Below are 18172 nucleotides of genomic sequence, written 5' to 3' on the forward strand. Positions count from 1 at the left end.
TAGTGTGTGCAGTGCTAGTGTGTACAGTGCTAGTGTGTGCAGTGTTAGTGTGTACAGTGTTAGTGTGTACAGTGCTAGTGTGTGCAGTGCTAGTGTGTACAGTGTTAGTGTGTACAGTGCTAGTGTGTACAGTGTTAGTGTGTACAGTGTTAGTGTGTACAGTGTTAGTGTGTACAGTGCTAGTGTGTGCAGTGCTAGTGTGTGCAGTGCTAGTGTGTGCAGTGTTAGTGTGTGCAGTGTTAGTGTGTACAGTGGTAGTGTGTACAGTGCTAGTGTGTGCAGTGCTAGTGTGTACAGTGTTAGTGTGTGCAGTGTTAGTGTGTGCAGTGTTAGTGTGTGCAGTGTTAGTGTGTGCAGTGCTAGTGTGTACAGTGTTAGTGTGTGCAGTGTTAGTGTGTGCAGTGTTAGTGTGTACAGTGCTAGTGTGTACAGTGTTAGTGTGTACAGTACTGTATGTACAGTGCTAGTGTGTGCAGTGCTAGTGTGTGCAGTGTTAGTGTGTACAGTGTTAGTGTGTACAGTGCTAGTGTGTACAGTACTGTGTGTGCAGTGTTAGTGTGTGCAGTGTTAGTGTGTACAGTGCTAGTGTGTGCAGTGCTAGTGTGTACAGTACTGTATGTACAGTGCTAGTGTGTACAGTGCTAGTGTGTGCAGTGCTAGTGTGTACAGTGTTAGTGTGTACAGTACTGTATGTACAGTGCTAGTGTGTACAGTGCTAGTGTGTGCAGTGCTAGTGTGTACAGTGCTAGTGTGTACAGTGTTAGTGTGTACAGTGCTAGTGTGTGCAGTGCTAGTGTGTACAGTGTTAGTGTGTACAGTACTGTATGTACAGTGCTAGTGTGTACAGTGCTAGTGTGTACAGTGCTAGTGTGTACAGTGCTAGTGTGTACAGTGTTAGTGTGTACAGTACTGTATGTACAGTGCTAGTGTGTGCAGTGCTACTGTGTACAGTACTGTATGTACAGTGCTAGTGTGTACAGTGTTAGTGTGTACAGTACTGTATGTACAGTGCTAGTGTGTGCAGTGCTAGTGTGTACAGTACTGTATGTACAGTGCTAGTGTGTACAGTGCTAGTGTGTACAGTGCTAGTGTGTGCAGTGCTAGTGTGTACAGTGTTAGTGTGTACAGTACTGTATGTACAGTGCTAGTGTGTGCAGTGCTAGTGTGTACAGTGTTAGTGTGTACAGTACTGTATGTACAGTGCTAGTGTGTACAGTGCTAGTGTGTACAGTGTTAGTGTGTACAGTACTGTATGTACAGTGCTAGTGTGTGCAGTGCTAGTGTGTACAGTACTGTATGTACAGTGCTAGTGTGTGCAGTGCTAGTGTGTACAGTGTTAGTGTGTACAGTACTGTATGTACAGTGCTAGTGTGTACAGTGCTAGTGTGTACAGTGCTAGTGTGTACAGTGCTAGTGTGTACAGTGTTAGTGTGTACAGTACTGTATGTACAGTGCTAGTGTGTGCAGTGCTAGTGTGTACAGTACTGTATGTACAGTGCTAGTGTGTACAGTGCTAGTGTGTACAGTGCTAGTGTGTGCAGTGCTAGTGTGTACAGTGTTAGTGTGTACAGTACTGTATGTACAGTGCTAGTGTGTGCAGTGTTAGTGTGTACAGTACTGTATGTACAGTGCTAGTGTGTACAGTGCTAGTGTGTACAGTGCTAGTGTGTACAGTGCTAGTGTGTACAGTACTGTATGTACAGTGCTAGTGTGTTCAGTGCTAGTGTGTACAGTACTGTATGTACAGTGCTAGTGTGTGCAGTGCTAGTGTGTACAGTGTTAGTGTGTACAGTACTGTATGTACAGTGCTAGTGTGTACAGTGCTAGTGTGTACAGTGCTAGTGTGTACAGTACTGTATGTACAGTGCTAGTGTGTGCAGTGCTATTGTGTACAGTACTGTATGTACAGTGCTAGTGTGTACAGTGCTAGTGTGTACAGTGCTAGTGTGTGCAGTGCTAGTGTGTACAGTGTTAGTGTGTACAGTACTGTATGTACAGTGCTAGTGTGTGCAGTGCTAGTGTGTACAGTGTTAGTGTGTACAGTACTGTATGTACAGTGCTAGTGTGTACAGTGCTAGTGTGTACAGTGCTAGTGTGTACAGTGTTAGTGTGTACAGTACTGTATGTACACACTAGCACTGTACACCCAGTACTGTACACACTAGCACTGTACATACAGTACTGTATGTACAGTGCTAGTGTGTACAGTGCTAGTGTGTGCAGTGCTAGTGTGTACAGTACTGTATGTACAGTGCTAGTGTGTACAGTGCTAGTGTGTACAGTACTGTATGTACAGTGCTAGTGTGTACAGTACTGGGTGTACAGTGCTAGTGTGTGCAGAGCTAGTGTGTACAGTGTTAGTGTGTACAGTACTGTATGTACAGTGCTAGTGTGTACAGTACTGGGTGTACAGTGCCGGTGTGCAGTGCTAGTGTGTACAGTACTGTATTTACAGTGCTAGTGTGTACAGTGCTAGTGTGTACAGTACTGTATGTACAGTGCTAGTGTGTACAGTACTGGGTGTACAGTGCTAGTGTGTGCAGTGCTAGTGTGTACAGTGTTAGTGTGTACAGTACTGTATGTACAGTGCTAGTGTGTACAGTGCTAGTGTGTACAGTGCTAGTGTGTGCAGTGCTAGTGTGTACAGTGTTAGTGTGTACAGTACTGTATGTACAGTGCTACTGTGTACAGTGCTAGTGTGTACAGTGCTAGTGTGTGCAGTGCTAGTGTGTACAGTGTTAGTGTGTACAGTACTGTATGTACAGTTCTAGTGTGTACAGTGCTAGTGTGTGCAGTGCTAGTGTGTACAGTACTGTATGTACAGTGCTAGTGTGTACAGTGTTAGTGTGTACAGTACTGTATGTACAGTGCTAGTGTGTACAGTGCTAGTGTGTGCAGTGCTAGTGTGTACAGTACTGTATGTACAGTGCTAGTGTGTACAGTGCTAGTGTGTACAGTACTGTATGTACAGTGCTAGTGTGTACAGTACTGGGTGTACAGTGCTAGTGTGTGCAGTGCTAGTGTGTACAGTGTTAGTGTGTACAGTACTGTATGTACAGTGCTAGTGTGTACAGTACTGGGTGTACAGTGCCGGTGTGCAGTGCTAGTGTGTACAGTACTGTGTGTACAGTGCTATGTACAGTACTGTGTGTACAGTGCTAGTGTGTACAGTGTTAGTGTGTACAGTACTGTATGTACAGTGCTAGTGTGTACAGTGCTAGTGTGTGCAGTGCTAGTGTGTACAGTACTGTATGTACAGTGCTAGTGTGTACAGTGTTAGTGTGTACAGTACTGTATGTACAGTGCTAGTGTGTACAGTGCTAGTGTGTGCAGTGCTAGTGTGTACAGTACTGTATTTACAGTGCTAGTGTGTACAGTGCTAGTGTGTACAGTACTGTATGTACAGTGCTAGTGTGTACAGTACTGGGTGTACAGTGCTAGTGTGTACAGTGTTAGTGTGTACAGTACTGTATGTACAGTGCTAGTGTGTACAGTGCTAGTGTGTACAGTGCTAGTGTGTGCAGTGCTAGTGTGTACAGTGTTAGTGTGTACAGTACTGTATGTACAGTGCTACTGTGTACAGTGCTAGTGTGTACAGTGCTAGTGTGTGCAGTGCTAGTGTGTACAGTGTTAGTGTGTACAGTACTGTATGTACAGTTCTAGTGTGTACAGTGCTAGTGTGTGCAGTGCTAGTGTGTACAGTACTGTATGTACAGTGCTAGTGTGTACAGTGTTAGTGTGTACAGTACTGTATGTACAGTGCTAGTGTGTACAGTGCTAGTGTGTGCAGTGCTAGTGTGTACAGTACTGTATGTACAGTGCTAGTGTGTACAGTGCTAGTGTGTACAGTACTGTATGTACAGTGCTAGTGTGTACAGTACTGGGTGTACAGTGCTAGTGTGTGCAGAGCTAGTGTGTACAGTGTTAGTGTGTACAGTACTGTATGTACAGTGCTAGTGTGTACAGTACTGGGTGTACAGTGCCGGTGTGCAGTGCTAGTGTGTACAGTACTGTGTGTACAGTGCTATGTACAGTACTGTGTGTACAGTGCTAGTGTGTACAGTGCTAGTGTGTACAGTACTGTGTGTACAGTGCTATGTACAGTACTGTGTGTACAGTGCTAGTGTGTACAGTACTGTGTGTACAGTGCTAGTGTGTACAGTGCTAGTGTGTACAGTACTGTGTGTGCAGTTTAGTGTGTACAGTACTGTGTGTACAGTGTGTTACAGTAATTGGTCAGGGTTCAGGACATTAGTGGACAGCCATGACAATTGTATACCATGCAGGTAAAGTGTCCAAACATATCAGGGTACTTGTCAGTGTTCAGTACTGCAGGTGAGTTTACCTGTTACTACTGTACCGCCTGCAAGTAAGTGTCTCTGCTATTGCTGTACCGCCTGTAGGTGAATGTACTTGTTATTACTGTACCGCCTGAAGGTAAGTGCACCTGTTATTACAGTATAAACTGCAGGTAAGTGTACCTGTTATTACTGTACTGCCTGTAGTTTAGTGTACCTGTTATTACAGTGTAAACTGCAGGTAAGTGTACCTCTTATTACTGTACCACCTGCGGGTAAGTGTACCTGTTATTACTATACTACCTGCAGGAGAGTGCACCTGTTATTACTGTACCGCCTGCAGGTAAGTGTACCTGTGATTGCAATTTAACCTGCAGGAGAGTGCACCTGTTATTATTGTACCGCCTGTAGATAAGTGCACCTGTTATTACTGTACTGGCTGCTGGTTAGTGTTCCTGTTATTGCTGTACCGCCTGCAGGTAAGTGTACCTGTGATTACAATTTAACCTGGAGGTGAGTGTACCTGTTATTACTGTACCACCTGCAGGTAAGGCCTCTTTCACACTTCAGTTGTTTGGCGTCAGTCTAAAACCGCCATTTTCCTCAAATAACGGACCTGTCATTTTTTTTGAAGGATCCGTTATTTTCCCATAGACTTGCATTAGCGACGGATTGTGTCGGATGGTCGTCCGTTCCAATTTGGCGGACGTCATCTAGACATGGACGGACATTATAACGTTTTTTGTCAACGCCGAAATGGCGGATCGCGACGGATCCGTCACGTCCGCCATTCCATAGAATGTTCGTCTATGGGCGATGGATCCGTCGCGACCGTCATTTCGGCGGATCCGTCTCCCCAATCCGCTTTTTCAATTGCGCATGTTAAAAAAAGTAGATACTTTTCCCAAACAACCCCCAAGTAACAGATCCGTCAAAAAAACGGATCCGTTAGAACCGTTTTCTCAACAATTGTGACGGATCCATCACTATGTCGGAAGTGACTGACGCCAAGCAACTGAAGTGTGAAAGAAGCCTAAGTGTACCTGTGATTACAATTTAACCTGGAGGTGAGTGTACCTGTTATTACTGTACCACCTGCAGGTAAGTGCACCTGTTATTACAGTTTAACCTGCAGGTCAGTGTGCCTGTTATTACTGTACCACCTGCAGGTAAGTGTACCTGTTATTACAGTTTAACCTGCAGGTCAGTGTGCAGGTCAGTGTACCTGTTATTACTGTACCGCTTGTAGGTAAGTGCACCTGCTATTACTGTACTGGCTGCAGGTTAGTGTATCTATTATTACTGTACCACCTGCAGGTAATTGTAACTGTGATTACAATTTAATCTGTAGGTTAGTGCACCTGTTATTACTGTACCACCTGCATGTAAGTGTACCTGTTATTACAGTATAACCTACAGGTCAGTGTACCTGTTATTACAGTACTGCCTGTAGGTGAGTATACCTGTTATTACTGTACCACCTGCAGGTAAGTGTAAGTGTGATTACAATTTAACCTGCAGGAGAGTATCTATTATTACTGTACTGCCTGCAGGTAAGTGTACCTGTGATTACAATTTAACCTGCAGGTGAGTGTACCTGTTATTAATGTACCACCTGTAGGTAAGTTTACCTGTGATTACAATTTAACCTACCGGTTGCATATACCTGTTATTACTGTACCACCTGCAGGTAAGTTTATCTGTGATTACAATTTAACCTGCAGGTGAGTTATTACTATACCACCTGCAGGTAAGTATCTGTTATTACTAAACCACCTGCAGGTAAGTGCACCTGTTATTAATATACCACCTGCAGGTAAGTGTACCTGTTATTACTGTACCACCTGCGGGTAAGTGTATCTGTGATTACAATTTAACCTGCAGGTAAGTGCACCTGTTATTACTGTACCTCCTGCAGGTAAATGTACCTGTAATTGCAATTTAACCTGCTGGAGAGTAACTGTTATTACTGTACCGCCTGTAGGTGAGTGTACCTGTTATTACTATATCACCTGCAGGTAAGTGAACCTGTTATTACAGTATTGCCTGCAGGTCAATGTACCTGTTATTACTGTGCCGCCTGTAGGTAAGTGTACCTGTTATTACTGTACTGGCTGCAGGTTAGTGCACCTGTGATTACAATTTAACCTGCAGGTGAGTGTACCTGTTATTACAGTATAAACTGCAGGTAAGTGTACCTGATATTGCTGTAATACCTGCAGGTAAGTGTACTTGTGATTACAATTTAACCTGCAGGTGAGAGTACCTATTATTACTGTACAGCCTGTTGGTAAGTGTACCTGTTATTACTGTACCACCTGCATGTAAGTGTACCTGTTATTACAGTATAACCTACAGGTCAGTGTACCTGTTATTACAGTACTGCCTGTAGGTGAGTATACCTGTTATTACTGTACCACCTGCAGGTAAGTGTAAGTGTGATTACAATTTAACCTGCAGGAGAGTATCTATTATTACTGTACTGCCTGCAGGTAAGTGTACCTGTGATTACAATTTAACCTGCAGGTGAGTGTACCTGTTATTAATGTACCACCTGTAGGTAAGTTTACCTGTGATTACAATTTAACCTACCGGTTGCATATACCTGTTATTACTGTACCACCTGCAGGTAAGTTTATCTGTGATTACAATTTAACCTGCAGGTGAGTTATTACTATACCACCTGCAGGTAAGTATCTGTTATTACTAAACCACCTGCAGGTAAGTGCACCTGTTATTAATATACCACCTGCAGGTAAGTGTACCTGTTATTACTGTACCACCTGCGGGTAAGTGTATCTGTGATTACAATTTAACCTGCAGGTAAGTGCACCTGTTATTACTGTACCTCCTGCAGGTAAATGTACCTGTAATTGCAATTTAACCTGCTGGAGAGTAACTGTTATTACTGTACCGCCTGTAGGTGAGTGTACCTGTTATTACTATATCACCTGCAGGTAAGTGAACCTGTTATTACAGTATTGCCTGCAGGTCAATGTACCTGTTATTACTGTGCCGCCTGTAGGTAAGTGTACCTGTTATTACTGTACTGGCTGCAGGTTAGTGCACCTGTGATTACAATTTAACCTGCAGGTGAGTGTACCTGTTATTACAGTATAAACTGCAGGTAAGTGTACCTGATATTGCTGTAATACCTGCAGGTAAGTGTACTTGTGATTACAATTTAACCTGCAGGTGAGAGTACCTATTATTACTGTACAGCCTGTTGGTAAGTGTACCTGTTATTACTGTACCACCTGCAAGTAAGTGTACCTGTTACTACTGTACCGCCTGCAGGTGAGTGTACTTGTTATTACAGTATAACCTGCAGGTGAGTAAACCTGTCAGAGTAGCGCTCAGTGTTAAGGACTACACTACTGATTATTTGTTATTACCTGTATAAGGTAAGTGTACAAGCATGTCAGAGTAATGGTTATTGCTCAGTACTGCCGGCAAGTGTACCTGTCAGTATAATGGTCGTTGCTCAGTGCTGCACTCGTGATTACCTCCTATTGTATAACCTGCAGGTAAGTGTACCTGTTGTTACCTGTTATTACTGCACCATCATTCAGGTAAGTGTACCTGTCAGGGTAGTGGTCGGTGTTTAGGACTATATTAGTGATGATTACTTGTTATTAGTGTATAGCCTGCAAGTAAGTGTGCAAACATGTCAGAGTGATGGTCATTGCTCAGTACTGCAGGTAAGCGCACCTGTCAGAGTAATGGTCAGTGTTCACGATTATACTCGTTAATATCTCCAAATACTTGACATTTGTATAACCTGCAGCTCATTTTATAGCCTATAGCAGTGGCCCAGGGTTCAGCACTATCTTAGTGAATAGATCTTGTAGAGTGTTTGTACCTGTCAGAAATTAAATCTGCAAATTAATGAAGCAATTTGCATATTTAATTTCATGGCATGGTCTTTAATTCTCCTTACACTGACGTGTGGGGCATGCCACCCTCTACCAGGTTAACGCTTAAGACCCAGACAGAGGCCTCTAATACAGCCAAATCAGATCTTGTGCTTTGCACTGACAAGGGGCAACAGTCAAAAACACATGTCTGCAAATACAGACTCTGATTTAGCTTTTATCCCAAGTTATATGGTAAGACCCCTTAAAGGGAACCTGTCACCCCGTTTTTTCAGATTGAGATAAAAATACTGTTAAATAAAGCCTGCGCTGTGCGTTACAATAGTGTATGTAGTGTACCCTGATTCCCCACCTATGCTGCGAAATACATTACCAAAGTCGCCGTTTTCGCCTGTCAATCAGGCTGGTCAGGTCAAGTGGGCGTGGTGACATCGCTGTTTCTTCCCCAGCTTTCCGTTGGTGGCGTAGTGGTGTGCGCATGTCCAAGTGCCGAATCCACTGCGCGCACGTGAAGAAACAGCGCGCGATCTGCGCTATTACCCCCTGTCATCGGTGGGGGCGGCCATCTTCCTGGGGCCGCGCGTGCGCAGATGGAGTGCTCTGCTGCACGGGGCTTCAGGAAAATGGCCGCTGGATGCCGCGCGTGCGCAGATGGAGATCGCGGTGGCCATTTTCCTGAAGCCGAGATGCAAACTCGGCTTTGGGAAAATGGCCGCCGCGATCTCCATCTGCGCACGCACGGCATCCTGCGGCCATTTTCCTGAAGCCCCGTGCAGCAGAGCACTCCATCTGCGCACGCGCGGCCCCAGGAAGATGGCCGCCCCCACCGATGACAGGGGGTAATAGCGCAGATCGCGCGCTGTTTCTTCACGTGCGCGCAGTGGATTCGGCACTTGGACATGCGCACACCACTACGCCACCAACGGAAAGCTGGGGAAGAAACAGCGATGTCACCACGCCCACTTGACCTGACCAGCCTGATTGACAGGCGAAAACGGCGACTTTGGTAATGTATTTCGCAGCATAGGTGGGGAATCAGGGTACACTACATACACTATTGTAACGCACAGCGCAGGCTTTATTTAACAGTATTTTTATCTCAATCTGAAAAAACGGGGTGACAGGTTCCCTTTAAGGGGGCGATATTGACTTTTAGGATTGTTACTTCCAATAGGTGGCACTAAAGTTCAAGTCCTCTTTCTCGCTGAAGAGACAATATCCATATTTGTCAGAGTAATGGATCAAAGTTCAACGCTACCTCAGTGGACACCAAATACTGGCAGGACAGGTCATATTGGAATAAAAGAGCAATGTTATTTAATTTAGTAACGGTATGAATTGTGTTTCAGCTTTCCATAAACAAGCTTGATTGGCACAATTTTAATTCATTTATTAATTTTACTCATTTACAGTATATAGTGCCATTACTCGCTAAAACTTTGCCAAACCATTCCTCATATAAGAAAACATTTGATGATTACGTGATATAATTTCAAAACATGTAATTATGGAATTCAGATAAACTGCATAAAGTCTGAATGTAAAAAAAATGCATCATTTATGTTCTAAAATATTTTGCCTTTCAGCTTTCGAGTGGCGGTAGAGAACATCATTCGCATCTACATACACGGGAATCCACTCATCTTTATCTCGGTTTTATACTGGAGATGGACTGTGCAGTCAAGTCACCTTTCACTTTCATCAAAAAAATATTTGTGTCCTGTCTCATTTTCAATTTGCACATTATGCCCAGGTAAGTAGAATTTCTAACTAGTTTTGTCCTTGGCTCCTGCCATTTAATGCAATAAACAGCAAACTGATCCATTATTTCTAAAAAATAATATAATAGTGCATGGTCAGAACGTTGAGAGTGTGTTCTACCATTTATAATTAGAAATTCGCTGTAAATGTTAATTAAAAGGAAGCAATCTGAATATGTTTAAGTAGAACTCATTGTAGGCCATTAGATGATTACATCAATGATCTACTGAACTACTAACATAGCCTCAATATAAAGCTTAGATTTATATGTGATAATTACATTGAAATCGTAATTTTAGACTTAGTGATTTTACATCACCTTGTATTACAGAGCCACAGCAGACCAAGTAATGTGCCATTTATTATTGTAGAAGTTAAATGTCATTTCCATGAACCACCCAACCATGTGATTCCAGAGGGCTCATTTCAGCTACACTGTTCACATGATTAGCCAAGATGTTATACATCATTTGTTTGTTGAAATGCCATTTATTGAAATGCCATGTTATGACATATTATTATTATTCAGGCAGTATCACAGACATCCCCATCTTTGCAATATATGAACATAATGTGAATATTTGTTCATAATTTTTTTCATGTATAATCAATTCTAGAGATGAGCGAATCATTTGAAATTCGAATTTGCCGACTTTACTGAAATATCCACAAAAAATTGATTTGCGGTGAATAAATTCACAAGAATTTCAATGCTGGAAAGCTTGTAATTGTCTGCAAAATATATGTGAAGGAGAGGAGAGAGAGCTAGCTGACCATAAGAGCTTACACACCACAGGAGAGAGGGAGAGACAACCCTACTGACCATAACAGCTTACACTATACAGGAGAAAGAAAGACAGAAGACCCGGCTGACGGACGAAAAGAGCTTGCACCCTATAGGAGAGAGAGAAACAGATGTCCGCACTGACTATAACAGCTTACACTCTACAGGAGAAAGAAAGAGAGAGGACCATGCTGATAAAAAGAGCTTACACTATACAGGAGAAAGAAAGAGAGAAGACCCGGCTGACGGACGAAAAGAGCTTACACCCTATAGGAGAGAGAGAAACAGATGTCCGCACTGACTATAACAGCTTACACTCTACAGGAGAAAGAAAGAGAGAGGACCATGCTGATAAAAAGAGCTTACACTATACAGGAGAAAGAAAGAGAGAAGACCCGGCTGACGGACGAAAAGAGCTTGCACCCTATAGGAGAGAGAGAAACAGATGTCCGCACTGACTATAACAGCTTACACTCTACAGGAGAAAGAAAGACAAAAGACCCAGCTGACGAAAAGAGCTTACACCCTATAGGAGAGAGAGAGACAGATGTCCGCACTGACTATAACAGCTTACACTATACAGGAGAAAGAAAGAGAGAAGACCCGGCTGACGGACGAAAAGAGCTTACACCCTATAGGAGAGAGAGAGACAGATGTCCGCACTGCCTATAACAGCTTACACTATACAGGAGAAAGAAAGAGAGAGAGGACCACGCTGACAAAAAGAGCTTACACTCTACAGGAGAGAGAGACACACACAAATGACCGCACTGACTATAACAGCTTACACTATACAGGAGAAAGAAAGAGAGAAGACCACGCTGACAAAAAGAGCTTACACTCTACAGGAGAGAGAGAAACAGATGTCCGCACTGACTATAACAGCTTACACTCTACAGGAGAAAGAAAGACAAAAGACCCAGCTGACGAAAAGAGCTTACACCCTATAGGAGAGAGAGAGACAGATGTCCGCACTGACTATAACAGCTTACACTATACAGGAGAAAGAAAGTGAGAAGACCCGGCTGACAAAAAGAGCTTACACTCTACAGGAGAGAGAGAGGGAGAGATGACCACACTGACCATGACAGCTTACATTCTACAGGAGAGTGAAATGACCACCCTGACCATAACATCTTACACTATACAGGAGAAAGAAAGAGAGAGAGGACCCCACTGATCATAAGAGCTTACACTCTACAGGGAAGAGAAAGAGGACCTTGCTGGTCATAAGAGCATACTCTACCCGAGAAAGAGATGACCCTGATGATCATAAGAGATTATTCCCTACAGGAGAGAGAAAGGGAGAGCCAACCAAACTGACCATAACATCTTACACTATACAGGAGAAAGAAAGAGAGAGAGGACCCCACTGACCATAACAGCTTAAGCTATACAGTAGAAAGAAAGAGAGAGGACCACGCTGACGAAAAGAGCTTACACTCTACAGGAGAGAGAGATGACCGCACTGACTATAACAGCTTACACTATACCGGATAGAGAAAGATAGAGTGGACCCAGCTGACCATAACAGCTTACACTATACTTGAGAGAGAAAAAGAGAGTTCAAATTCACTAATTTCTTCCTGGATTAATTCACTCATGTGTAACCAATTCTATACATTTGATACATTATTATTCAGTTGTAAATGCTTAAAGATTAACCGTTGTTTTTTAAATCAGTAGTACACGTGAAGATAGGAAACTCTCTAATATATCTTAATAGAGGAATTAGCCTTTTTCTAATTTAAGACTGGTCATTCATTCTCAAAATCCTCATTTCACAGGGAAAATGTGTCTTCAGTCATTGCAGATTTTCCGATTACTGAAATAAGAGATGGCAGTTGGTGCTTATAACGGTCATTTCAGGAGAACTTGGCGCATAATGCCCATGTTTCCCCTCTACTCCTCTCTCCATAGAATTTCAAAAGCATGTTTTTTCCTATCTCAACAATGGGGAAATTGATCATCACGGAATACAGATTTCACCAATGATTTGTGAATGAGAGATCAATCCATGAAGTGAAATAAACAAGGTTCTCCAAAAAAGAGAAATTGCAAAGTTTTCATGTGTACTATTGTTTTATGCAGTAAAAATTAAAACCATAGTTACGCTTTGAATTCCTTAGACCTGTTTCACGCTTAATTTTTCGCCATGGTCAATAGTCTTGTCGAAGCTTATGTTCGAACCTACCTTAAAACTGGATTCAAATGTATGCACCGTCAGGGATGTTGGTGCATAATAGTGCAGACTGAGTTAACGTGTGCATAATTTTTGGGCATATATGAATAATGGAGGTGAAGATCTAGACATAGTAGACTGTGTTTGAGTGTCCGCCTCCAGTACAGCCCAAAGTGACTCCGCCTGCAGATTATGTTCCATAGTCCTAGAGGTGCATATGCCTGCAACCCGTTTTGTGTGGGGTTCGAATGTAAGCTCCGATGGGACTACTGAATGTGGTAAGGAATGCAGTGTGAAAGCATCCATATACAAAAAGGAAGAAGTAAGTAAGAAGATGAAGAATACTAATTTCAATCTTGGATATAAAACCTTGACTTTGGTCACCTTCATGCTCTTGATATTTTATGGAAACCATCAAAAGATTTACAATATTTAACATGTAGAAGTTATTCAAGCCCAACATATGATTCTTGTTGGTAAGGCATGCCAATGAATTAATTATCCATCTTTAATATATATTTGAAAGTGTGTGCAGGTTTACAAGGTTAGACTAAGTTCACATTAGCGTTTGGGGGCTTTGCGGAGGGCTGCGCATCTCCTCCGCTAAGCCCTGCCTACTCCCGCATACTTCTGCATGCGTCCTGCGTACCTATCTTTAACATTGGGTAGGCAGGACATGCAGATGTATGCAGATGTATGCAAAGTTTTGACGAGCCCGCCGACCACACGAGAACACAACAAGTTGCATCTTGTGCAGACGGCGGGTGCGTCAAAGCATCGCATCCACATACATCCTCATACATCGACATGTCATGCGTACCCAATGTTAAAGACATATGCAGCCCTCCGCAAAGCCCCCGAACGCTAATGTGAACCTGGCCTAACATTTCATAGGAAAGGAAGAGAATATAGTCATGAAATATGTTAGTAGAATGTTCTTTGATAACACCTGTTATGCATTCAATCATAAAAGAATATATTGTGACTGACGTCTAGTTAAATTTGATATAAATGCCAAGACATACTGACTCATGTGTAAGTATTAAGCTACATACTTGTGACCTCAGAGTACCGTATTATTCAGGCTATAAGATGCACTTTTTTCCTCCCAAAATGTGGAGGAAAATGGGGGGTGCATCTTATAGTCTGGATGTATTGGGTCTGGCAGTGGTGGGGAGGGGGAGCGATCACAGAGGCAGGGCGTGGAGGGCAATAAATATTCATTTCTCTTAAATTGCATCTTGGTATGATTTGCCCCCAACCCCGATCCTGGTATGCATGGCCCCATCAGAAAACATAAAAGAATCCATTACACTTACCTTCCCGGTGCTCCCTTGCAGAATCTTTCCAATGCCAGCAGCTGCTTTATGCTTGTAAGAAGCGCATGGCAGGGACATCATGCACTGCTTGCAAGCCAAAGAGCAGCTGCCAGAATTCTCAATGCTCTGCACGCCGGGACTGGGTGCACAGAGAGCAGTGAGTATTCATTGCTCTTCAGTAGCGCCTACAGTGTCAGCCGGAGCCTTCCTGCAGCTGCCGTCTGTCACGTGTGCTGCTACATAAGAGAAATGAATATTCACCTCTCTGGGCGTGGAGTATTTCTGCAGGTGCCCTTCTGCTTATAAGCAGCACATGACGTCGCTGCCATGCGCTGGTTACAAGCATAAATCAGCTGCTGACATCAGAACAAGATGCTGCGAGGGAGTGCAGGGAAGGTACCGTATATACTCGAGTATAAGCCGACCCCCCCTAATTTTGCAAAAAAAACTGGGAAAACTTAATGACTCGAGTATAAGCCTAGGGTGGGAAATGCAGCAGCTACCGGTAAATGCAAAAGTAAAAATAGATACCAATAAAAGTAAAATTAATTGAGACATCAGTAGGTTAAGTGTATTTGAATATCCATATTGAATGAGGAGCCCCATATAATGTTCCATAAAGCTTATGATGGCCCCATAAGATGCTCCATAAAGATATTTGCCCCATATAGTGCTGCACAAACCTTGATTATGGCCCCATAAGGTGCTCCATACAGACACTTGCCCCATATAATACTGCACAAACGTTGATTATGGCCTCATAAGATGCTCCATAAAGATATTTGCCCCATATAGTGCTGCACAAACATTGATTATGGCCCCATAAGATGCTCCATACAGACACTTGCCCAATATAGTACTGCACAAACGTTGATTATGGCCCCATACAGACACTTGCCCCTTATAGTGCTGCACAAACGTTATGGTCCCATAAGATGCCCCATACAGACACTTGCCCCATATAGTGCTGCACAAACGTTATGGCCCCATAAGATGCCCCATATAGTGCTGCACAAGCGTTATGGCCCCATAAGATGCCTCATAAGATGCTCCATACAGACACTTGCCCCATTTGCTGTTGCTGCGATAAAAAAAAAACACATACTCACCTTTCCGTCGCTCAGGCCCCCGGCACTTTCAATATTCACCTGACTTCGTTCCGGCGCCACTCCGTCTTCAGCATCTTCTGCACTGACTTTCAGGCAGATGGCGCGCACTAACCACGTCACCGCGCCCTCTGACCTGAGCACCACTGCAGAAGACGCTGAAGACGGAGCGGGGAGCAGTTGAATATTGCGCAGCGCTCCCCCTCCCTATTATACTCACCTGCTCCTGGCGCGGTGCAGTCCCTGCTTCCCCGGCGCTGCAGCTTCTAACTGTACTGAGCGGTCACTGTTACTGCTCATTAAAGTAATGAATATGTGACTCCACCCCTATGGGAGGTGGAGCCGCATATTCATTACTGTAATGAGCGGTAACATGTGACCGCTCAGTACAGGAAGAAGCTAGGGCGCCGGGAAGCAGGAACCTGCAGGGACCGCGCCAGGAGCAGGTGAATATAATTATACAGCCCCCGCTCCCCCTCCCCTGCCGACCCCTGGGTATGACTCAAGTATAAGCCGAGAAAGGGACTTTCAGCCCCCAAAAATGGGCTGAAAATCTTGGCTTATACTCAAGTATTTACGGTAAGTGTAATGGTTTGTTTTTTTCAATGTTTTCTGATAGGGCCATGCATACCAGGATGGGGGTGGGGGGCAATCATACCAGAATAGGGATGGGGCCATGCATACTAGGACGAGATGGGGGCCCTGCGTACCAGGATAGGGATGGGGTCATGCATACTCGGACGAGATGGGGAAGCTGCATACCAGGATAGGGATGAAGTCAGGCATACCAGGACCAGATAGGGACCCTGCATACCAGGATAGGGATGGGGCCATGCATACTAGGATGAGATGGGGGCTCTGCATAACAGAATAGGGATGAGGGGGCCATACATACCAGGATAGGAATGAGGGGGCCATGCATACCAAGGTAGGGATGGGGCCATGCATACTGGGACATAATGGGTCCCTGCATACCAGGATAGGGATGGGACCATGCATACTAGGATAGGGATGAGGGGGCCATGCATACCAGGGTAGGGATGAAGGGGCCATGTGTATCAAGATGGGGATGAGGGGACCATATATATCAGGATAGGGGATATTAAGTACAAAATTGATCAAATGTTTTGCTTCAATTTTTTTCCTTAATTTCTTCCTCTAAAACCTAGCTGCGCCTTATGGTCTGGTACGTCTTACAGTCTGAAAAATAATTTATATTATCAGTACAATCACAGTGCTGATAGTGCTGCAGCCCTGCACAAGCAATCGGAAGATTGCAGCTTCAAGTCTCCTAAGAGGACTACTGAAGAAAGTAAAAAGTAGAAAAAAAGTTTTAAAAAAATATTACATTTTTTGTTAAATATGAAAGTTCAAATCATCTCCCTTTTGCCCAATTAAAAATAAAACAATAATAAATTAAATACATATAGTTAGTATTGTTGCATTCAGAAGTGTCCCATCAAAATATAAAGTAAAATAATCCGATAGGTAAACAGCATAGCGAGAAAAAACTTCAGAATTACATTTTTTTTGTCACTGCAACATTGCAATAAAATACAATAATGGGTGATCAACACATTGTTTCTACTTCAAAATGATATAAATAAAAACCTCAACTCAGCACGCAAATAATAAACCCTGAGGCAGCCCCACATCCAGAAAAATGGAAAAAAATTTTTTTAACAAATGTTGGAATTTTTTTTCACCACTTAAATAAAAAAGAACTTATACATGTTTGGTATCTCTGAGCTCTTAATGACTTGGAGAATCATAATGGCAGGTTTGTTTTAGGATTTAGTAAATATGGAAAATAAAAATAAAAAATTGTGGAATTGCACTTTTTTGGCAATTTCACCGCACTTGGAATTTTTTTTCCTGTTCTCCAGTCCACCACATGGTAAAATCATTGGTGTTATTCAAAAGTACAACTCGTCCCACAAAAAACAAGCCCTCACACAGCCACAGTGACAAAAAAAATTAAAAAGTTATGGCTCTTGGGAGGAAGGGGAGCAAAAAATGAGAACGCAAAAACGGAAAATTGCAAGCTGGTGATGGGGTTAAACTGTGTATCAGCTGTCAGGTTACAAATAAGATCTAACAATCAAACCTTTCTAAAATATCTAGGTTATAGATTCTCAATAATCATTGAATATTTCTAACCATTCTTGTCAATCTTCAATTATGCTAATGTAAAAATACAGAACATGTGATAAATAATACATTTAAAGGTTATACAACCAAAGGTTATACTAAATTGGAGCACTCAAAAAAGTTGTACATAACAAATATAGAAGATATGGCTGCAACTTTTTTTTTTCTCTTTTTTTTGGTAGTTTAGTATAATGTTTTTATTGTATAACCTGTATATTTATTATTTATCTCATAGCTTTTTTTCTTTATACAATATTGGCATGCTTCAAGAATGATTGGTTGGAAGTGATTAGTGCTTATTTCCTCAATGGTGATTTATTAAAACACGAGAAAGGGTAACAGAGATTATGCATACAAAGTATGTACTGTATGTATAGCTACATACATAGTTTTTTTTTTTAATATTTTCATGAAGCATGGTAAACATACATCTGTAAAAATGAATACGGTAAATAAATGAAATGTGTTTTTTTTAGAAAACCCTTCTCTAAAACAGTACAGTTTTTCCATTCCCTATCACTATAAGGAAAATGTAATATAATATACACTCACGTTGATAACTTCAGACCATGCAATACCTATTCATATCAGAATGGACCTTCTCTTCACTTCTTTTTTCTTTTCTCTTCTCGCTCTCTCATATACAGGAGAATTTGTGTTTGGTGTTACAGCTTTGTCCTATTTACTTTTATGAGA

General features: G+C 42.5%; 1 protein-coding gene across 1 annotated transcript in view; it reads left to right on the top strand.

Moving 5' to 3' along the window:
• The window catches only part of GABRA5 (gamma-aminobutyric acid type A receptor subunit alpha5), a 349153-nt gene that overhangs the window by 7582 nt on the left and 323399 nt on the right, over positions 1–18172 (top strand). Inside the window, exon 2 of the mRNA XM_069757828.1 lies at positions 9760–9926. Coding sequence (XP_069613929.1) covers positions 9841–9926 — 86 coding nt within the window. The 5' untranslated portion in view covers positions 9760–9840. The remainder of the gene's footprint in view (positions 1–9759; positions 9927–18172) is intronic.

The sequence above is a fragment of the Ranitomeya imitator genome, chromosome 3 (genome assembly GCF_032444005.1).
Source record: "Ranitomeya imitator isolate aRanImi1 chromosome 3, aRanImi1.pri, whole genome shotgun sequence".
NCBI classification, from domain to species: Eukaryota; Metazoa; Chordata; class Amphibia; order Anura; family Dendrobatidae; genus Ranitomeya; species Ranitomeya imitator.